The sequence below is a fragment of the Fusarium sambucinum genome, chromosome I, assembly GCF_050947815.1.
Source record: "Fusarium sambucinum isolate potato_lamoka chromosome I, whole genome shotgun sequence".
Classification (NCBI taxonomy): Eukaryota; Fungi; Ascomycota; class Sordariomycetes; order Hypocreales; family Nectriaceae; genus Fusarium; species Fusarium sambucinum.
In genome coordinates, this window is record NC_139294.1 from 10,876,046 (window position 1) to 10,898,466 (window position 22,421).

A 22,421-nucleotide genomic window follows, 5' to 3' on the forward strand; every position below is an offset into this window, starting at 1 on the left:
CACCCTTCCAGCGTTAGCACCAAATACAAAGCCACGATGTCCCAAATCGTGAACCTTTTTCGGACCTCAGCGTCGACGGTCTCAACGATGAGCTTCGGATATCCTCAAGTGCGTGTAGTCTCTCGAAGCTCCCACGCCTCCCAAGCTTGCTGCTGATGCTACTCTTGAAAGTGTCACTCATGTCCCCTAGTCAACCCGTGTGATATGAGCCGTTCAGCGCGAAAGTACCGGTACTCAAGAATGTAGTCTCTACTGATCAAAACCACCACGATCTTCAATCCCTTGAGCATGGAGCTGGCATGGATTCCGCTGCGCAGGCAATTTCGTCGCTACTACGCTCTTTATCATCGGGGTTGATCAAGTCGACAAGTTCGGACGTTTTGAGTGTTCTCGAGCAGGCAATGCGACAGACTTGGACAGAACTGCCGTCCTGTGTCTCCTCTATCCTCCTATATCCAAGCATCGCTTATACCAACCTCCTTCACTATCTTAATATAGGTAGCCCATCCCACAACCCTAGTAGTGACCAGGGGTCAAGTGATTGCGGAAAGTATGCGGTCCGAAGCGTAGACTCAAATGCAAGACTGGAGCTGGGGCTGCGGTGTGCCCCAATGTCTCGGGCCGGGATATGCGTGTCACTGTTGTGTCTTCGCTTGCCTCGGCGATGGAACCTCCCCAATTACGTACCCATTTTCATGCCGGCGCAGGTTCCTTGCTACAACTAAAGCACCCATCTCGATCCGGCTTCTGGGAGGTCTCGCAGCTTATAGGGGGTAATTCAACGACGAATCTCCCGCCGCCCCGCAGCATCTGCTCCCGACATGCCTCTCACTTTGTGAGTTGTCACACTGGTCGCTTCGAGGACTACTCCTGATGAATCTCTTACATGGTATTCTCATGGTCCCAACACAGTGACTAAAAGGATCAATTCCAAAACAAGGGAACATGGACACTCATCCTTCTGCCTCGATGCCAAAGTGCTCGATAGCGAGCGGGTTTATGATCAGAAATTTCCACAAGGACAAGAACCCTATGTCAGAGCTAGATGGGTAGTCCGAGGGATCAACCTAGCAAACGACACGGAGATCCTCCTGACTGGGGCTAGCTACTTCCTGAACGGCAATAACTACTATCATATTACCACTCTACAAACAACAACTATCTTCACAGATATGGAAGAACAAACCGTCGGGATTCTCGTTCTCGTTCGGGTTAAATACAGTACTGGGCAGCCCGCCTGTATTTGAAACCTGAATTCGTCTTCAAAAGCGAGAAACCATTGGCAATATAGGCACTTCAACTCTTTAGCCAGAACAACATTCCTCAGAATATTCAACGACAACAGTCTCAAAGTGCAAAACGCTCAAGATTTGAGGAGTTTCCCCAAGAGATGATTCCCACTTACAAAGATCGTCTACCGCGAAAATGGAAGATTTCGATGCTGCACAACACGCCTAAATCGAAACAAAGAGAAAGGCGGCCATTGTGACCATAGGTCCACTACAGCTGCACAGTCTGACGCATCGCAAACCAAACAGGTATGGCCCTCGTTTCAGCGGATCTCTTACGTCGAGCTGTCTATAAAACGTTTCTTCATCCTCTGCTGGCTGCAAATACGTGCGCAGTTGGCCATACTAAGCGTGGGTGTGCCCTGCAAGCATGTTAGATCAATTCTGTCACAGACTATTACAGAGACTAGGCTGTTCTACCCACGGTAACTGGGCGACATCATCTTTGAAGGCCGCTGCGTGGAGTGTCAAGCCGCACTCAGAATTAAACAGGACCTTGAAGATATCGAGGTAGCTTCTCCGAGACAGAGGTTTTCGGTACTTGAACTAAGTGGCGGATACCCGCAAACTATCAGACAGCTATGGAAAGAGAAAGAGAACAGATCAAGGCTAAATATTACCAGGGGCTGATTTCATCGTCCTCGACATCGAATTCTCCTCAGTATCTGAGCAGGTCTGGGAGATAGCAGTAATCGAATTTGTTTCCGGGGAAGTTAAAATCCAGAACCTTTTCATCATGAACGAACTTATTCTTGCATTCCTAATAACAACAATGTCGAACAAGAAGACTTCAGAGAAGTATGGTTAACGCGCTGGTCTATCACGGCGCTGATAACAGAACTGTCCGAACAAATCGCCTTGAGAGTCGTGTATAACAGGTTTCCAGCCATACTTGAACATTGGAGAAAGTCCTATGCAGGCTCTCAGTTGCCGGCTATGAAGAGCCTCTCACTACCGATATTCTTAGATGTTAGAGACAGAATGATTCAACCCCGGAGGGTCGGTCTGGATTGGTAGACTAGTAGTACGATAGAGTTTAATGAGTCATCTCGAGATCCCCAACAGCCTTTGCGAGAGCAGCATCGTCCTTCTTGGCCTTCTTGGCCTTTTTCTTCTTCTTCGATTTAGAAACCTTGGTAGACGCGCCCTGGAATAATTATCAGCAATGCTCAAGTAGTATTCAATATTGATCAGGTAATAACTTACGATATCGAGGACAGTTCCGGGGGGCAGCATGGCAGAGCCGCCAGACACGATGCGGATGTTTCCAGCTAGACAAATGTGAGTATTGTGGTATAGGGTAGACAGAAAACCATTTACCGCCGCACTTGATTACTAGCCTAATCACCATCTGAGTTATCATCTTCTATAGTGTGTTGAGCAATCAATTAGAGTTTATCTAAAGGACATGACCGAGAAGATGGACTGACATGGAATCACCGCTCAACATGTCTTGTTACCTAACATCCAGATCTATACCTACATCACACTCTCTGTCAGTAGTTCAGAGTATGAGCAGGTTGTGACGTAGAGTCATGGCACTGTTATTTCTTGACAGTTAAGTTGATCTGCAATCACTAGATTTAACAATACCTGGCCAACAGACAACAAAAATTCTGTTTAATGGTCTTTGATTAGTTGCACTGACGTCGGAACGTAAGGAGAAGTAGTGATCAGTACTTTGGAATTGTCTTGCATCCATATTGCTCTTTCGCTTTTCTGAAGCAGTAAAGGAACAGCATCTATTGTAATGCAATTCTAACCACGGGTATATCGCTAGTCGATTTATGTAACTAGTTATGTGAAGACCCCCTTTACCACTTTTCCCCTGGAACTCGTCTTTTGGAACTGCTATATGAAAGAGCAACTTACTTGAGAACTACAATACGGTCTCAAGAACCACAATGTATTTACTAGAATAAATACAGTTTACGGTCCATTGTAGCAAAAAGAGATGCAGTCCCTGATACAGAGTAGAACACGCACGGATGGACGTTGATGAAGAACTAGCACAAGACAAGCAACTTGATTAGGCAGCAATTTTTAATCACCATGATAATCGGTTATTTGGTTATGTATTTGTTATTGATCTCAGTAGTAGCAGAAGTAGTGTCTAGTCCGAGATTTGCATTTGCTCAACACCCTTCGCTTAGGCCGCGGCCGCGGCGGCTACCCAAGATCAATCACTGTTTCCAGAGATAAATTCGAAGTAACTATGTACTTATTGTAAGTGTTGCGATGTCGGTAAAGATAAGGATGTAGGCGAGATTGTTGCTGCCCCATAACATCTTCTCTTTGGAGAAGAAAACAATGATGCGAGGGATAACGGATCAACACTGACGGTATGAGGTGGAGCAGGCGAGGACGAGGGTTAGGCTTGTAGAAGGGTAAGCGTAGTCGATAATCAAGATAAGAACCCAACAAAGATTCAGTATCAAAGATGCCCAGTATATCATGCTTGGTGCAGGCCTTCTTGCCCAATCTCCTTTCTCAGTCGGTTTTTTGTAAACAATGTCTTGTATTCGTGTTCAAGCAGAGCGACCTTGACCTCGACATGCTTCTTTGCAAATCCTGCGACTTCTCGCTAGTATTGGGCATCCAAGTCTCCCTCGTTTTTAGGCAAACCCGCCTTTTCAGCACTATCCTTAGCGTTGGTGGAAGGAAGCTCTTTGATCTTGTCGTTTGGTAGCCTACTGGGAAGGAACTGCGAAGGTTAGCGATGATGCAAGTAAAGGATGTGAAATACGAACCTGATCAACTTTGCAGTCGGCGGAGTTGAACATGTCGTACTCTTGGTCTCAGTATGTTGGCCGCGGCCAGGGTTCTGCGTGTAGTCGCTCGTGGTGATGGAGTGCTTGACTTGCTTCCTTGTCAGCGCTTGTTTTCCCGGTAGTCCAATATCAGTGGACTACTGGAGAATGTATAGTTGCCGTTCGATTATGGATCCCGAAGGCCAAAGGCCGCCCCATCTTCGCCGTCCTCCTCCTGGTAAATTGGCGATGTTCCGGGGTGTGAAGAGATGGCTAGACTGTTGGGCTCTACCGCAGGGAACGTCAAAAGACACGGAGTAATAAGTTGAGCTTAATGGGTGTACATGTGGCTATAGCGGGGCAATATGTTCCTGAATAGCCATCTTGCGGGCAAGTGGCTTGCTCAGATGAAGCAATACGAATACAGCCTAAGCAAACAGTCAAGCCCTAACCATGAATCCGGTCAATCCGGTGATGTCGAAATGGCCCGAAGTCATCGACCTCCCCCTTTCAATAACGTCATCTTAATTTGCTAGCGTCTTGGACCTCTAGCGAAAACATGTCAGACATGAGACAAAGAGAAGCATATATACACATGCTTTTAGAGCAGAGAGCAGAGCTCCTTGTAAGTCAAACAATGCTACATCAAGCAGCCAGGCTTGAAATATTCTCCTGACGTCCAACTGGGGGGCAAGGAGCAGGTCAGGCGATGGCCCAGGACATGAGTTGATATTATCCTTGAGCACTGTCTTGATGCATCGGAGCTCAAACCAAGTTGGCCTGTCCGTTGAACAATATAATCAGCCTCAAGAATGCTCTTATCAGCCGAGCAGCACGTTTTGGCCGGACTGGGTTTTGTCAATATACAATAATCTGTTTAGAATCATCAGCTAAAGGGTAAAATCAACTACATCGACAAGCTATAACAGTCTAGACATTACAACGGGAAACACTGACGACTGGACTTACAGCGCCATTGAGAGCTCCCCAAGTGCCACCATGGCAACAGAAGACCAGCGTTCCGACCACCTTGGCTACTATGCTTGGGTCGCGTTCTCGGTGAGTGTGCCGTTTCCGGGAAAACAAATCGAAGTCAAGGGCAAAACAAGACTCCTCACCGAGGTCGCGAAGGCCTGCTTCATTTGCCAGGGGCATCACCTTGCCCACACGCGCCTCAAAAGTGAGAAGAAAAAGGAGAAGCCAACATAACGAAAACCCCAGGCACTTCCGCACGACCAACCTGCAAAGGTCAATGTCAAGGTCTTATCCGTGCCAAAGGACCTTGTGTTCGGGGACGAGGGTATGGCGGAAAATGCCTTAATCCGATTTAATCATGGCCACCCTCGTTTCCAAGGGTTCGACCCAGTACCTCATCCGACACAGAATCCTCCATAGGACAATTAGGCATACGTCGAGCAAGAGCTCCTTCAATACGTCCCTGCATCTGAAGTTAGCTTGCCACTTGCTCCTGGACATGAGTGCTAATTTGAGCTTACTGCGCCATGGAGCACTGCTTCGGAGTTTGCGCAAGACAATCTCAACTCGTCCAAGTTTAGCGGAAAGTTCGAATACCCTCCTATCTTGACGTTATGGACTGTGCTACTCGAAACTTACGACCTACCGAACGCAACCGCTAAACAGGGTGGCGAGTATGACAACTTGAGCTGGCTGGGTCCAAGAGAGCGATGTTCGTTGGAGTCTCAGCGAAACTAAAGGTGCCTCCACGCCAGGCAGCCGTCACTGCTCTAACTTTGCATACGCGGTTTGTGCCATCTTCGAATCCGAGTGGCTGAACGACGTAGATATCCTTCTTTGTTTCTGAGTTCAGGAAAGCCGTGATAACATCACACTGTCTGATTTCCAGATCGTTGACGGCGGCAATGGTGAGGAAGACGCTGTCGTTGACAATCCGGAACACTTCGCCTTTACCGCAGTTTGTGTTAAACAAATGGTTGATGACACGAACCCCAAGACATGGAAACAAGCCCAGAAACGCCACAACTGTGACACCTACTGGAAAGTGGCAGAACAAAATCAATTCAACAGCCTCATGGAGAAAGGTACTTGGACACTGGTTTCACGCCCCCCAAATGTAAAGGTCTTGGATGGCAAATGGGTCTACGACCTTAAGGTCGTCTCTGAGCATGCCAATGTAGGGGCAGAATGAGTCATTCTAAGTCCACTAACAAACCCACCGAAGCGCTGTGCTCAGACGTATTCTATCGTATATTCGTCTGGGTATCCTACAAAAAGACATCCGACCCCAATTTCCGCAACCCGCCTACATTGCCAACACCGTGACACAGGTATATGGTCTTACAGAAGCGTGTATTGAGCCCTCTCCGCCAACGAGTCACGGCAATACTTCCGTCGAACCATCAGCTAGAGTTTTGAGCAGTTAGATCAGCCGTCAAGAGAACAGTAGCGACGGAGAAAGAGAGAAATTCAGCAGCGATAAAAAGCACTTTGTTGCTAAGGGTAAAGAAGGAGATGGGAGAACCGGTGGAATTCATGAACGGAGAGATCAAAAGAGAGAACATCTTGACGCCTACAGAGAAGGCAACAGTCGGTCGAGGCCTTACACATCGAAGGACGCTCGGGTGAAAAACCTTTGTCAACATTGGACTGGAAACACACGCCAATTTGAAGAAGGCAGCTCAGCGTGGAGCACATTTCTTACCGCTCTACAAAGAAGCATTATCGTGCAGGCCAGCAGAACCGCCTCTCGCCATTCGGCTTCGAGGCCGGAAGCGAAAGCGATGTCATTCGCCATTGGTCTTTACCGTCAACGCGACTCAACCGCCCCAACTAGGTGGTGATCATGGTTGGATATCACGGTACTTGCTCATACTATTTTTACAACAACAAGTATTCAGCCGGACTGTGTTCGGCTTTGGTACCACCAAGACACACTTGGTCACATTCGAGTACCAGGGTGTAGTCGGTCCCCTCAAGACCACAGTCAAACATTCAGCCCAAAGTTATTTCTCTTGAGAAGCTGCAACATTAAGTATATTATAAATTTTATGCCATACGCTCTGACATTCAAGCACAACCACAAGCTGCTGGCGATTGGCGACAACGGCATCGAAGGCCTGAAAATCTGGATTCTAAGATTATCCCCTTTGCGCTGGCCCATATCCACGGGACTACAATTTCACCAAACTACATCAAGGTTGGGGCCACACCCAAGAACCCGGCTCGGTATGGTTTCACAATCGGATTGGCCTTACAGTTGCTAACCATGACAAGGTAGATACGTATCCAATATGGAACACAACTCTTCTGGATCTTCCCGTGCAAATACAGGTTTGCATTACCTATTACGCGTTTCCAGCTACGATCACCCCAGACGCACCACCATTCGCTCTGCCTGCCGTCCAACCGTACAGATCGAATTGCGAAGCGATCGTCGGGAATGCCAGGCTGGCATGCGAAATGCTTAACACGATGTTGGCGAATTCGCGTATCCTTTGGAGTGACTACCCATGAGAACGCATAGCATGCCAGCCAAACTTCTCTCAGTTTCTTGAAATGCAGGAAGATACTGTTGAACAACCGGTTGAGGAGTACAGGGTGTGAGGACGAATGGTAGAACCGTACGCCACACGCAGGGACATTCTGTCGTGATTGGCGATGACGACACATTGGACCACATTCACAGGTATTGGGATTCACCGAGATTTTCTCAACAATGTCCGCATGCACAAAAACCTCTAAAGAGACTTCTGCTCAGAAGATGTCAAAATAGGACGTCAGAAACATCCTCGAAGCTACCACACAGCAGCTCTATCGGCTCGTTTCATTGAACGACATGAACAACTTTTTACCTTCAGGTAATACGAAATACCCGTCCCTGTTCAAAAGCGACATCAATTTATCTCTAAGAAGGCCCGGCGTTCTGAATCTGACGATGGCGACTTATACGAAACCGTGAAATAAGTTATGAGCCCGATCAGCTCAACACAGCACCCGCCAATAGTCTTGATGTGAAGCTATTCGCAGTAATCAGTTCACGATGTCATCGTCATCAAGTCATGATGACAAGATGTCGGTACCCCGGTGGTGCCAAAGGGAAGCAGCTGGAGGTCTCTTAACCCGTTCAACCTTCCTCCGATGAGATCTTGAGCCCAGAACAGTTGGAGTACATTTGAAGAGAGTATCAAGCCGAGATGAATGAAATCAGCCAACAGCAGAACGACACAGAAACCCTACAATAATTATAATGGGCCGGCCTCACGAGGCAACAAGGTCCCTCAATTCTCCAACAGGATACATACGACATCTAATGCCTTATTATGCTCGGCCGTAGATGGCAGCTCGATGGTCATGTTGTACCCCAAAGGACCCAGCAGTCTCGACTTCACATTCAACACGGAACACCAACCCTCATAATTGGCGCCCAAGTGGAGGAACAGCCATGTTGTGGGTGGAAATTGGGTCGGCTCCAGGCTTTGCAAGACAACAGTTCGCCTTTGGCTTAACCTTACCTCCCCTTGAGACACTGCATCCTTGCAAAGGACATAGGAACCGGCAAAACTCAAGAGTTTCTCGGTCTTATTGAGGATTAATCAGAGACTTTGTTGCCATGGCTCGAGTATTCTCTTTCCGGGTATTGCTAGCAAGGCCGGTGTTGGGGGAGAGTCTCTAGAAATTGCGTCTACAAATATTAAAGAAGCTGAGAACGGAAAGGATATCACTTCAACATTGGAGTAAGAGTGGGAAAGGCACACGTGAAAAGACAGCATTCACAATTCAACCATTGCAACATGGTAAAAGCCTCCTATGATGGATTTGTGTTGTGTTGTACGGGATGAGATATGGCGTGACACGGCGCAGCGATTTTTAGCCATCACTAATCTGCTGTCCCTTCAATCCCATGGTGCCAGTATATCACGAAGCGAAGGACCATTTCTCATTCACGACTCCCATCTTCTATAGGTCGCGAGAGAGCTTTACGGATCAGTCGTTAGTCTATATACTAAAGCTGCAGAGCAAGGGGAAAAGTCAGCATTAGACATCGGGAATTGCAATACAAATGTGTATACAACATGGCATCATAGGCATCATAGAACAACAGCTTTCCCAGCAACTTTCTATCATTCTTAGAAACTCGAATCAATAAACATTTATATCATACATTTCGTCTTGGCAGGGAAAAGAACGAGTGATCAGTCTGTAGTCAATTACCCCTTATGTCAAAGTTGTCGAGACCCCTCACGTGATGCTGTCGGACAGTAGCGCACGTGATTCAAGTGGTCCCTCGGCATCCATGAAGATACCCTGCATCGAGTGACACCTATACATATATACTTACATATCGCCGCACGGCGAAACCGGAGCTATCGAATGAAGCTTTCACCACAAGATCTGATTTCCTTTTACTCATAACCGTCACCTACATGCTTTTTCGCTAAACCGACCTCCTTCCAAAAAGCAACCACCAAATATACAGCTCCGAGGCATCTTAGTGCCCATCATGATACCGACCCCGCCACCCCGCTCCTTGCGCGACAAGTGTCTCGAGCTTAGAGACAAGGTCGAAGCGTTTCTTAAGGAGGAACCCGAGACACAGATACTGCGCGATGTGCAGGACCAGGTCCGCAAGTCGATAGAAGCAGTTGACGAGGCCTTACACAGATATCGGTACGTTCGGGAGATTGGCGGGAATGGGCGGATGCTGACGTGCGCAGACCGGAACAAATATCCTTATCATATAATGGAGGAAAGGACTGTAAGTCGCATGGCACTTCAAGCTTGTCGTTCCGACGAGTTGCTCTACAATTGTGCGACAGTCAATACTGACTTTCCCAGGCCTCGTTCTGCTTATCATAATCCTCGCACGCATGGGTCGCATCTACTACTCGACTCCCGAACCTTCCACCAACGGCGCTTCCGACATCACACCTCCCGAGAAACTCCAATGCGTATATGTCGTCGCCGCGCATCCCTTCCCCGAAGTAGACGAGTTCGTTGAGACGTCCAGCGCCGATTACGGTCTCGAAGTTGCGCGTTATGTACTACCCATGAAGAAGGGTCTCGAGATATACCTAGAGGAACGGCCGAGCATCAAGGCTGTCTTTGTCGGTACGAGAAGAACTGATCCCCATGGCGAGAACTTGACTTTCTTTGACCCGACGGACGCTGGTTGGCCGTCGTTTATGAGGATACATCCTGTAATTGATTGGCATTATGGTATGCACCCCAATCGAAGCTACAACTCGGATTAAGCTAACAAAGTAACGAACAGTACAAATCTGGGCAGTATGTTCCATCTCACCATTTCGTCTTCGTCCGATGCTAACGTTTCCAGTTTATTCGCCACTTAGGAATCGAGTATTGTCCTCTTTACGATCAAGGCTACACAAGTCTAGGTGGAATTAAAGATACTCATCCAAACCCGCATCTAAAGAAGCAGGGACAGAATGGGGAAGGCTTCCGACCTGCGTACGAGTTGACACAAGATGATGAAGAGCGACTGGGTCGCGAATGATGTAGCCAGTGAATGAAGCGATTGTATTTGTAAAGGCCTTTTTGCATAGGGACCGCATTGTATATAGCATTAGACTCTTGGCGTTTGGATACACATTCTGCTATCTTATGGCATTTGTTTGCTGGTATTCGTCTTCATATGCCCTGATGAAGACAGCTCAGTTGCTGTCTTGCATGGTGAGATGCGATCAGCAGTCAAAAGGATCCTCAGTCATTGACTTAAGCAGGCAGACATTTTCGAGGGTATCAAGGAATATATTTCCATACGTTTATAAAACAAGAAAAACACGATTGAGGGTCTATGTCTTTGATGGTGTCGCGTTCTCTGAGCCTCTACTTGATCGATGGTGAATGTATAGGGTAGACGCAATTGCAATGGTGATATTATTTTACACCTTGGAGGATGATATGATCGTGGAAACCCGGTGTCTAATTTATATAAAATCCAATACGCCGCTTACGAGATGAAATGTTAGTCAGTTCATGTCACCTTAGACCGGCGCGTTGAGCGGACGTGTTTTCCGTATCTGGAGTTTGGTCTTATAGTTTCTCGTCTTTCCCCTTACCTAAAGCCGAACACCCTGCCACCGATACAATTGCCGAAGTGAACCCAAAATGATCGAGAAGCATTCTTTAGACAAACCCCTGAGAAAATGCCGATTAAAATGGTACACAAAGACGAGTAATGTTCGGCTATTCAATTATCTCCATGGAGAGAGACGGACTTGGGATGAATTTTCCCCAGACCGCTGTGCTGTTCAGGGCATTAACCGAGATTCGTTAATCAGCGTTTCATCAATCTGTAACAAATTAACCGACCCTGATTCTTTGAGCTTACGAATGTTTATTAGCGCCGGGTATCTGAAACCTGAAGAGGTAGGATCGACAGGTACCACATCTCGACAATCGGTCAGTCTCTCTGAAGGCTGTTATTGAACATTATAGTTGCCAGAAGCATTAGAGACGAAACTAGTTGGCCAGTTTATGCTATTTAGATTATACTCTTTGGTAATTTAATATTTTATTCTTGCTGAAAGATCACCAAGAGTTGGTTGAAGCAAGAAGCATGTCTGGCGTGAACACCATTTAACCGCCCATCATTTTACCCGTTCCTTGTTCCTGTTCCTGTTCCTGTTCCTGCTCCCGAATATACCACCGAACAAGGGTTTAATTGACATTGCCGAACATCCCAGTTTTCATCCGGTTAAACCCAACTTGGATCGATCCCCCTCATGATAAGCTCTTTCGGAACCCAGCCCGAGCCCCTCGCTCATAGACCTGAGACGAAGCGGAGATGCGACAAGGGACTCTGAATGCACGGAAGATATTCCACCGCGGCCAAAAAACAAGGATGCGCATATTATCTGCAGGAACTGGGACGACGAAAATCGTTGACGATGCAGGGGTGAAGTCCAAGGCTGATGGTTTAGATGCCCATACTTATATATCTCCAAAGGATGGCCAACCATCAAGCAACCTAGATACGCCAGTGGCTGATCATTCATTCATTCTTTTCTCCTACCATTTTACATTCTTTTGAAAAGACTATACATTCTTTTATACAGTCATTCAGTCATTCATTCATACATCAAAATGCACAAATCTGCCCTCATTGGCCTTTTGGCTTCGAGCCCAGTCTCAGCCCAGCTTCACAGCCTAGCGCAGGCCGCTGGCCTCAAGTACTTCGGTAGCGCTGTCGACAACGGCTACCTCAGCGACGCCGCCTACGCTAAACTCGCCGACAACGTTGAAGAGTTTGGTCAACTCGTCCCCGAGAACGGACAAAAGTGGGAGACTGTCGAGCCTAGCCGTGATCAGTTCAACTACAAAACTGCCGATGTTATTCCTGATCTTGCCAAGAAGAACGGCCAGATCTTGCGATGCCACGCTTTGACCTGGCACAGCCAACTGCCCAACTGGGGTGAGTCCTTTGTTTGATATTACTTGTTCGAGATGGTGTTCTAACAGTTACAGTCTCTGCTGGAAAGTTCTCTGCTTCTGAGCTCACCGAGATCATCGAAGCACACATTGCCAATGTTGTTGAGCACTACAAGGGTGACTGTTACGCCTGGGATGTTGTCAACGAGGCCATCGACGACAGTGGTGAGTGGCGAGACAGTGTCTTTTACCAGACTCTTGGAACCGACTACCTTGCCATTTCCTTCAACGCCGCCAAGAAGGCTGATCCCGAGGCCAAGCTGTAAGTCTTTGCCGACCCTTCACCTGGCACCTCTAACAATCCCAGGTACTACAACGACTACAACCTCGAGCAGAACGGCAAGAAGACCGACCGCGCCGTTGAGATTGTCGAGATCCTCCAGAAGGCTGGCGCTCCCATTGATGGTGTTGGTTTCCAGGGCCATCTCATTGTCGGCGAGACTCCCTCCCGCTCTGAGCTCGTCACTGTTCTTGAGCGCTTCACTTCCCTCGATGTTGAGGTCGCCTTCACTGAGCTTGACATCCGCCATTCCGCCGTCCCAGCCTCTGCCGCTGAGCTGGCTAAGCAGGGTGATGAGTACGTTGACGTTGTCGGTGCTTGCCTCGACGTCAAGGGCTGTGTTGGAGTTACCGTCTGGGGTATCACCGACAAGTACAGCTGGATCCCTGGTGTTTTCGAGGGTACCGGCGAAGCTCTTCTATACACTGACGACTACGAGAAGAAGCCCGCCTGGACCAGTGTCTCCAGCCTTCTCGCCGCTGCCGCTACCGCTACCGGTGCCCCTGTCACCAGCACTGTCGCTCCCGCTGTGACCACCGCTGCCCCTACTACCATGCTCACCAAGACCAAGCCTGCCTACACCGACGACGGCGATGATTACCCCGAGACTGACGAGCCCGTATACCCTACCACCTCCCTGACAAACAACTCTATCCCTACTACCGCTATGGGTACCCGCACTGCCCTTGGCCCTGTTTACACTGACATTGATGATAATGACGACGACTGCGAGAGTGAAGAGGCTCCTTTCCCTACCTATGTGATCCCTACCAACGGAACATCGACACTCCCCACAAAGGCCCCCGTCTACGATGGTGATGATGACTGCGAGGACGACTCTGCCCCTGCCCCTGCTCCCGTCGATGACGATGACTGCGAAGAGGGCGGCTTTGAGCCCACAGCTGCCGCCATCTCCTCCGCCGCCAACTCAGCTCCTACCCGCGCTCCCGTTGTGCGAACCACCTCTGCCTACACCTACAAGTGGAACACCGAGACACGACCCTCTTACCAAGCCCCCAGCGGTACTGCCCCAGCTGGCCCCGTCGGTACTGGTAACGTTGGTCCTGTCAAGCGCTACTACCAGTGCGGCGGCAAGAACTACAACGGCCCTACTGAGTGCGAGAAGCCTTTCAAGTGTGTCGAGCACAACCCTTACTACCACCAGTGTATTTAAAGAGTCAACGGGAGAGGTGACGAGGGCGAAGATTTGACTTTTCACATGTATATATTTTTGACTGTATAATCGATACTTGCTTGAAGCAAGCGTTTTAGATATTTGTTCAATAGAGATGTTTGAACACTCGAGTTGCTGCAATAAAAAACTTTGTATAAACACAAGTCCCCAACATATTGTCTATTGCATCTATTTCTTTAGCACTTGTCAATTGTGTTGAGGCGTTTCTTGTCAACAGATTGTCTGTAGACCAAACCTGCGGAACATTCTGGATGCCTGGTTGGGCTATAAAACTCCGAACATCGAACTATAATAGATTGAGAAGTAAGGTCTGTTTCTCTACACATCATTTCCTTCTATGTACTTATGCGGTGCCTTAATATGGACCTGAAAAGAGATGTGAGCTTAACAATACATCCTGTACATACTTACGATGCTGGCTAGGTCTCGACAGTGCTAGGCACCTGTTTCCCTGACCAGAGACAAGAGCCATCGTTATCCAGCCTGTTCAATTTCTACCTATATATCACTGATCCAGCTTTTATCTTTATCATCATTCTCGAAGCCTGATTCTATTTTACTCTGTCCCATACATCCTGATCAACGTCGCCCGATATGCACACCTTATCGTGGTCTTCACTCGGCAACAAGTCCAAGCTATAGAGGCTGGCAAAATCGATTGGCTCATCGCCATCAAGCTTACGAGGCTACCAAAAGACGCATTCATGGACCTCTCCCGCTCCTCGTGCCCCCAAGGGTAACCCATGGGCTCCTATTGCCTACCAGTTCTCTGCAGCGGCTGTCTTTGCGGCATCATGTTCTCCGCTATGCCAAACTACCAGTTCTCTGGTAGGCCTACGTATCGCCCCTTCTGCCCTCCTACCCCAGCCGCCACTCTCATTTACTTGCAAAGCACGAGCTACAATGCTGGTCCTTGCTTCGTAAACTACCTACGGAAGCATGGTACAACGTCGCGGTCCTCGCTTCAGCCAGCGTAGCCAACCTTAACGCAACAACAACATCGTCGATATCTATGTTTTTCAAGATCTCTTAAGCTTTCGCCCAGGCCTTCTCAATTTCCTCTTGGTTTTCAACAAAGCTTAATCTGTCCGCGCAGATCAAATTTTCAACGAAATATTCAGATCAAGGTTCTCTCAAGACAAGGTTTTCCAGATCGTCGATATCTATGACCTCATGGCAGGACGAGACGTGCGCACTACTGGTACGGGGTCGAAGCAATTTGTCGACAGCCTTCCAGGCCATGACAGTCCGCTGGCAGAAGAACGATACGAGCGTGTCAAGGCCTATGGGAGGCAAAAGATGGGAGAGATTCGCATGGAGATTGAGGTTGGTTTATGATATGACTTTGAATATCGGGAGTCCATGACTGACTAGTATTCTATGAAGAGAGAGCGAAAGGAGTTCATGCAAAAGTCAACTTGGTAGCAACCGTAATGCCTTCCGGATTTATTTTTCATGGCAATAACTTGATTGCCTTATAAACGAGGTCTGCCCACTTCTCCCAGGTGAGTCTTTTAGTCTTGACTTTGTGAATAAGTACATGGAATAGAACTAATCTTTGCGGCAGCCTCTTTTCACATCTCTACATTAGTAGTTTAGGTAGTTATGAAACGGCCCTAGATAGAACGCACAGGAAGACTCGGTGCGTCTGCTACTACCAGCAACGGTATAATAAAGAAGTTCTGCACCGTATTTGTCCTTTGTGTATCTTCAAAATAGATATGAGCTATATTGTGATGCCTTGGAATATTTTCTGGTAATAGTCGCGATGTTGGGTAGTTCTAGGCAGTGCCTCAGGCTCCCCCTTCCTCGGCGTCACTGCCAAAACAGCTTCCTTCCTTCTTTCCCCCTCCCCACCTTCCTTCCTCCTCAGGTATATATAACTGAACACTCTGCTTTGATTTACCTAGTATTTTTGCTTCTCCGTCAAAGTCTTCAGCCCGGATCACGCTGATCCGCCCATCTCGTTCAGCGCCCAACATGTCGCCCAACCACTCTGTACTCTTCAACCGGCGAGATATTCAAGCCATAAAAGAAGGCGACATCCAGTGGCTCGTCGCCGTCAAACTAGCGCGACTGTCACCCAAGGCATATAAGTACTTTTCCACCTACTTATGGTTCGAAGATTTCGTGGCAAGCCTCCCTGGGCCCAACAATCGCTCGCCAACAAAGCAGTATGATCGTGTTATGGCCTATGGGAGGCAGAGAATGCAAGAGATTCGTCAAGAAATGGAGGTGAGCTTATGCCTTTGAGATCGTTCGTACAAGACTGACTGGTATGCTTTGAAGAGGGAGAGAGAGGAACTTATGCAAAAGTCGAAACCCAAGGCAGTCGTCACGCCTTCCGGACATGTCTTTAAGAATGATGATTTGATTGCTTTATGAAGGAACATTGTATATGTGTCTTTGGGCTTGGTTTTCGGAGTATATGGACTGAATTTGACCGTTGTGGTAGCCCCTATGTATGGCTTCAGTTGGGTCGATGACGAAGGTCTCTCTCTACCTATATAATGCACAGATGAGTAATGACCAACAATAATTACCTACATCACGATTGTCTACCCCGACTGAAAGTGTTACCCCTAAACTAAAGAGAATTTACTGAATGCCCAGGTTGAATTGACGATGACTTTTTGGTAGCCCAGGCGTATGGATACCTGCTTGTTGCTTTAACACTGCCCACCAAATGACAAGTAGTACTTTACGTCTCCTAAAGTCCCCTAAGTTACCTAAAATATCATAAGTGTTATCGTACAAATCTGCCACTCATTCTTGTCACCTGTGAACACCTGGTAACGGAGCCATGTTCATCATAATCGCATTACATGTACCTACTAACCTACCAGGTATGTACCAAGCTTTAACGTACCTAGGTTCCTCCCCTCCTTCCCCTTCTTCCCTTTCTTCACCATAAACAAATCGCAAACCTTCAACTAAACATCAATAATGTCTCGCAAAACGTTGACATACCAGGAAATCGGCCATTTGGGCTTAAAAACAGCCGACTTCACAGCCGCTCACAAGTTAGCGTTCATCTCAATCGGCGATTTTATCGCCATGAGTGGGATCTTCCCCTTCCGGGTCTTTTTGGTCCTGAAGGTTGGCGTGGAGGAGGGAGAGTCCTTGGGCCTTGCCCATCAAAAAGCAAAGGCCTGGGGGCAATCCCTCCTTCTACTGAACATGGAGTGGGATGTAAGTTTGATCTCTTTGACAGTTGGTATCGATACTAATCTTTCAGCGGCTGGAGGCAAGGACGTGAATCAACGTCAGATCAGCTCAAATACGTCGGTCCACTTGCCATCTGTATCTGAACCCAGCATAGGCAAGACGATCTCTACGGAGTGGTATCCGTCCTTCTGGCGTTTCTTGCCGAGAGAGCCATCTAGCATGATATTCTCTACCGTGTAACTGCTCGCCAGCACGAAGAATGCTTGTGACAGAGTCATGGCCAAGAACGACCCCCAGTCCTCTACTTTGTATGCTCTTTCGGGTCATTAATAACCATTACAATGCTGGTAATACAAATGGATGGATCATTCTCGATGAGCACAAGATAATTAATACAATGGTTGGCCTTTTTATTTTATTATGATCCGTGAATAAAGTCTGGTCAAGATTTGCCTTACTTTTGAAGTGTGTCTTGTTCATTTCTCAAATCTTGCCTGGTCCCAGACAGGGCGTCGATACCCTCAAACATCTCACAATTCCACTACCTGATTCTAAGAAGCAAAAGGATTCCCCACGGAACTTGTGTTTGATGCGGTTGATGATGCCACCTTATTTTAAGATTCCAAGGCCGATGCACTGTCTAGCTCCGGGCACCCAAATAGTCATCCATTAATGAAACATGGGCATTCACAATCTGCTTCTCTACATTTAAAATAGCAGCAATTATAGTAAAAGGTGCAGAAGATCGTGATATAGATCTTGTTGAATTTACTCGTGCATTCTATCTGAGGAATTTCACTATCAAACTGAGACGTAGAAAAGGGGTTGCCACAAAGTGTATTTCCATTCTATGTACTTGCGAATTCGAAACCAAAGGCGCGCCGAGGAGAAGTAGACAGGCCTCCTCTAGAAAGCAATCAAATCGTCGTCATGAAAAGCAAATCCGGAGGGTCCAACGGGTTCTGTCAGGTCGGACTTTCGCATGAGCTCCTTTCGCTCTCTCTTTATAGAGATGTCGGTGGCTTTCTTCTCGGCGGCGGCCTTCTTCTCAGCGACGGCTTTCTTCTCAGCAGCGGCCTTCTTCTCTTCAAAGGCCTCTTCTTCAGCAATCATCTCGAGGCGAGTCTTCTCCTGCTCTGCCAAGTGTTCCGCCAGTAGCTGAACTGCCCAGGACTGTATAGCCTTGGGGGCTTTCCAGTGGCCAGGCGTGGTGCCAACCGTTTTCGTTAGGAATTGTCGGAAAATAGCGTTATCCTCCCATCTTTGGCAATCGGAGTAGTCGATCTTGATCAACTTATGTAGTGTGTCTTCTTTATAGTAGCCGTTGGTCAGGCGGCCGATTTCCTTCTGTGTGAGATCGACGTTCAACATTCTGTCGACAAGATCTGTTGTGATGTGTGTGTGTGTATAGAGATGGATTGTTGGTTTATGTGGGATGAATATCCAAAGAGAAGAATTGATAGAGAAAACGTTGGTTGTTGAAGAAGTTGTTGAAGAAGTTGTGGATTTGTTGTTGGTAAAGAAAAAAAAGGAAGAGACAATGCGAGGGAACAGGCCTGCTTTATAGGACTAAGGATGAGAAATGAGGAAAATAAAATTTAATTACGTATATCATCTGATGCTTGTTCACAATGAACATTAACTGGTAAATGGGTGATTGAGTTACAGATTTTGACGATAACACCGAACACGCCATACTGCAAGCAAAATTAAGTTATTCCATGCAGCAAATTAGACTTCTAATCAAATCTAGAAGGAATTTGACTCTGCTATTCACGTCTATGTAGGCCTCGCCTACTGAGTAGCAGAAAGAATGGCCTCCTAAGTCTTAGGGTATAAAAATAAATAATCTAAGAACTATGGCCTAAGAGGCATAAAGTGACCTACTAATTTCGTCTCTTATGCTTCCAACGGTCAATGTTTCTGATACCCTGAGGCTCGCTATTCTCTGGCAAAGTCTACTGTCCTCTTTAAACTATGGTTTGCTTTGCCTGGCGTGTAATAAACTTTCTCAGTCAAAATGCCGTGAGCCTCGGCGATGCTTCCTGTTGTAGGGTTCGGTGTATGCATGGGGGCTCCCCAACATTGCTTGCAGCAAAACCTAGTATGGGACCGCCAGTAGAGAGGCGTCATCAGCTTGTGGTGAATGTTACATGCGAATTGAACAGTACTAGGAAACTCCCCGAGAGCCTAAAGAAAAAGTTAGCAAGCGCTCGGCAAAGACACAGCAAGTAGACAAGTAGACTTACAGCGCAACAACTTCCGTGCATCGGTGCAGATCAAACGAGACAGGATACTCGGCTATTGCAGCAGAAAGAAATTATACGATGTTGACGAGAGTTTTCCGTCGTGAAGCTGCCGTGAGGCTGCTTTAACCCGAGACTGAATCATCATATCTCCCTTACGGGGGCCTCACGCCGACCATGTGCTGCAGAAGAGATCAAGATTGGCGATGATAAGAGCGTCGGTGTGGCCATGGGACAGATTGTACATCTCCCCAGCTGTGGGATAACATTTCGGTAGGGGCGTTGATAGAAGGGTCTTTACATGACATGAAGAACAGACTGTTAGAGGAATTTATGTCGATGTTTATGCATAGGTAATTTATGAACAAGCCATACTGTACTTAAGCAAGATATAGCTATGCTGCCCGGCAACTCAGCCTTCTGATCAAATCAAGAGGAAATTGGACTCCAACATTAGTATCTCTATCTCATTCATGCCTTAGGGGACAATAGGTAGGTTTGGTTATTCTCTCACAATGTCAATACTCCCCTTCTTATACTCTGGTTTACTTTGCCTGAGTCTTGGATCATGTTCAAAGTTCAAAGCATAAGCAAAGCGTCTGATGAATGCAAAAGTGACTAGCTGTGAACAAGATTATAGTCTACTTGCAGAGGTCCGGCTGTTTGTCACTGCAAAAAAGTGTGCTGCCACCTGCTAGGCAAAGGTCCACCATGCGTGTTAATTTCCTTCTCCACGCAACTCCGAACTTTTTCTTTCTTTCTTTTTGCTTCCTCCCTCATCCTTCTCACTCCATCGCTGGACACGAGAACAAGGCCTTCAAGGTCATCACCCTCAGGGGGATGGGCCATTTAGCCTTCAAAACAGCGGGCTTTACAACAGCCCGCAAGCTGGCCTTTTTGTCAATCGGTGATTTTATCGCCATCTTCTTCAAGGAGGGCCTGATGACCCCGACTTCATCCAAGAAATTCTTGACCATCAAGGTCGGTGTTGAGGGAGATTCGGGCACCGTGGGCTCCGATCGCATACCAGTTCTCTGCAGCGGCTGCCTTTGCGGCATCATGTTCTCCGCTATGCCAAACTACCAGTTCTCTGCTGGGCCTAAACACCAGTCTTTCTGTCGCTTGACCCTTGCCCATCAAAAGGCAAAGGCCAAGGGCCAGAAAGGCTAGTAACCTGGCTTGGCGGGGAATTGGTATTTTGGCCTAGCGGAGAACATGATGCCGCAAAGGCAGCCGCTGCGGAGGAATTTGCTGGTCGTGTAGTCCTGCAAAGCGTCCTGAACAGGTTCTGAAAAGGCCGCCTGGGCATTCCAGAACACCCGACAGATTACTGGCGAGGTGAGTGTCTTTCTTTCTATTCGTTTATCCAGTAATCTTGTAGCAACTAACTCAAACAGGGTCTTGGGATCTTCTTTATCCCACCCGCGGATGCCTTTCCCACTATGGATAGCATGATCGGGGGCATGAATGGCCTGACAGTCTCTAGCGCTCGCCGTTATCCTGTCAACAGTATGAGCCTGCTTGCTCCTCATGCTCCCGAGGGTAACCCGTGGGCTCCCATTGCATACCAGTTCTCTGGTGGGCCTACATACCGGCCCTTCTGCCTCTCAACTCTTGCACATCAAAAGGCAAAGGCCTGGGGGCAATACCTCCTTATACTTAATGTGCATCCATGCCGTACTCTTCGGTAGACTTGGTCTGTATACAGAACATGATGCCGAAAAGGCAGCTGCTGCAGAGGTAAGAATTTTTCCTTTCTATTCGTATATCCAGTTATCTTAGTATCTAACTTGAACAGGGTCTTGGGATCTTCCTTATCCGACCTGCGGATGCCTTCCCCAGCATGGATGGCATTTTCGGCGGAATGAATGGCCACTGTGGTGCCTCGAGAAGATGACAACAAACGAACATGAACTAGTTTCAGCAAGGGTTCCAATCGCAGGTAGTCGCGGACTTCATGCAACAGCCCGACATCAACATCGACTCAGGCATACTAGACATTGCCTCGCAGTCTCTGGCGGCGAGTGCTATCCTGTCAACAGTACGAGTCTGCTTGCTCCTCGAGCTCCTTGGTTACTTTCCTTTGGCATTCAGAGCACTGGGCAGAAATCACATTGCGTCAACACCACTTTCTGGCCATCGCAATGCTAGGGTAACCAGTACAGCTTTGATGGGCGACGTGCTCAGGATTACTGGCCCCAAGCGCTCCTCGTGCCCTCGAGGGTAACCCATGGGCACCTGCTGCGTACCGGTTCTCTGGTGGGCCTACGTACCGGCCATCCTGCCCTCCCCAGCCGCCACGCTCATTCTTCGGCGGAGACGATTTGCTCTCATTCAATTGACCCAAGACGCGTCTTTGAAGGTTTTGCTTCTCAGATCATCAACGTTCTCGACAATTCATCAACATTCTTTACATTGTCTGCATCGTCGACGGAGTGTCGGAGTTTTGGCTTCAGAAGTACATTTGCGTTTCAGGATATTATTGAGCTACGTGTGCGGAAGACGGACACAAGTCAAGAGTAGGAATATGGATTTTGCTTGTTGGACTCAGGATACCCTGGAAGAAGTACGCATTTGTCATTTCTGTACGCACAATAAATTGGGACTATTGCTCCCCAAAAGATTAAAACACCGGCTGCTCTATGGTTCAATTATGTGACTGCTTGTGACTTTCCAAAGTATACATATCTACTGTCTTGGACACTCCAATACACACACACACCAAACGTTCTTCTCCATCGGCCTATCAAGATGTATGACATGAAGAAGGCGCCCAAAGTGTCGGCTCTCCGGGACGTGATGAGAGGCAAGTATAATGCGGAAGCCTTTCTCAAGTTATCCCGCCTCAACAAGTTGGACTGTTACTACCTTCAATACTGGCCGCTATTCATACAGTTCCAGATAGAGGTTGTTCGTACAAAGCCCGGGCGACGTTGTACTGTATCGGACATACATGAATGGGTACGCAAAGCCATGCTGTATCATTGTGAACAGAACTACGAGAGACAGGTACGTATCCCATCACCGTGGCCTAAATCAAAGCACATTACTGACTATAAGCAC

At 47.7% G+C, this 22,421-nt stretch overlaps 6 protein-coding genes across 6 annotated transcripts; 4 read left to right on the forward strand and 2 right to left on the reverse strand.

The window, feature by feature from the left end:
* Positions 1–2,325: 2,325 nt before the first annotated feature.
* FSST1_006245 (uncharacterized protein) lies at positions 2,326–2,652 on the reverse strand (the record flags this gene model as incomplete). The annotated part of the gene is made up of 3 exons (XM_083232596.1): positions 2,326–2,436; positions 2,496–2,560; positions 2,610–2,652. 3 exons carry the CDS (start codon positions 2,650–2,652, stop codon positions 2,326–2,328), a joined length of 219 nt encoding a protein of 72 aa, XP_083089675.1.
* A 6,866-nt stretch (positions 2,653–9,518) lies between these two features.
* Positions 9,519–10,532, forward strand: FSST1_006246 (FMN adenylyltransferase; the record flags this gene model as incomplete). The annotated part of the gene is made up of 5 exons (XM_083232597.1): positions 9,519–9,685; positions 9,733–9,773; positions 9,854–10,234; positions 10,290–10,303; positions 10,353–10,532. 5 exons carry the CDS (start codon positions 9,519–9,521, stop codon positions 10,530–10,532), a joined length of 783 nt encoding a protein of 260 aa, XP_083089676.1.
* A 1,592-nt stretch (positions 10,533–12,124) lies between these two features.
* FSST1_006247 (glycoside hydrolase superfamily) lies at positions 12,125–13,923 on the forward strand (the record flags this gene model as incomplete). Its single annotated transcript, XM_083232598.1, has 3 exons — positions 12,125–12,452; positions 12,500–12,731; positions 12,777–13,923. 3 exons carry the CDS (start codon positions 12,125–12,127, stop codon positions 13,921–13,923), a joined length of 1,707 nt encoding a protein of 568 aa, XP_083089677.1.
* Positions 13,924–15,924: 2,001 nt separating this feature from the next.
* Positions 15,925–16,329, forward strand: FSST1_006248 (uncharacterized protein; the record flags this gene model as incomplete). Its single annotated transcript, XM_083232599.1, has 2 exons — positions 15,925–16,179; positions 16,234–16,329. The coding sequence occupies 2 exons, from the start codon at positions 15,925–15,927 to the stop codon at positions 16,327–16,329; spliced, it is 351 nt and encodes a 116-aa protein (XP_083089678.1).
* Positions 16,330–18,018: 1,689 nt separating this feature from the next.
* On the reverse strand, positions 18,019–18,483 carry FSST1_006249 (uncharacterized protein; the record flags this gene model as incomplete). The annotated part of the gene is made up of 1 exon (XM_083232600.1): positions 18,019–18,483. One exon carries the CDS (start codon positions 18,481–18,483, stop codon positions 18,019–18,021), a length of 465 nt encoding a protein of 154 aa, XP_083089679.1.
* A 1,586-nt stretch (positions 18,484–20,069) lies between these two features.
* On the forward strand, positions 20,070–21,255 carry FSST1_006250 (uncharacterized protein; the record flags this gene model as incomplete). Its single annotated transcript, XM_083232601.1, has 6 exons — positions 20,070–20,527; positions 20,566–20,632; positions 20,685–20,696; positions 20,756–20,936; positions 21,067–21,098; positions 21,157–21,255. The coding sequence occupies 6 exons, from the start codon at positions 20,070–20,072 to the stop codon at positions 21,253–21,255; spliced, it is 849 nt and encodes a 282-aa protein (XP_083089680.1).
* Between the last annotated feature and the right edge of the window lie 1,166 nt (positions 21,256–22,421).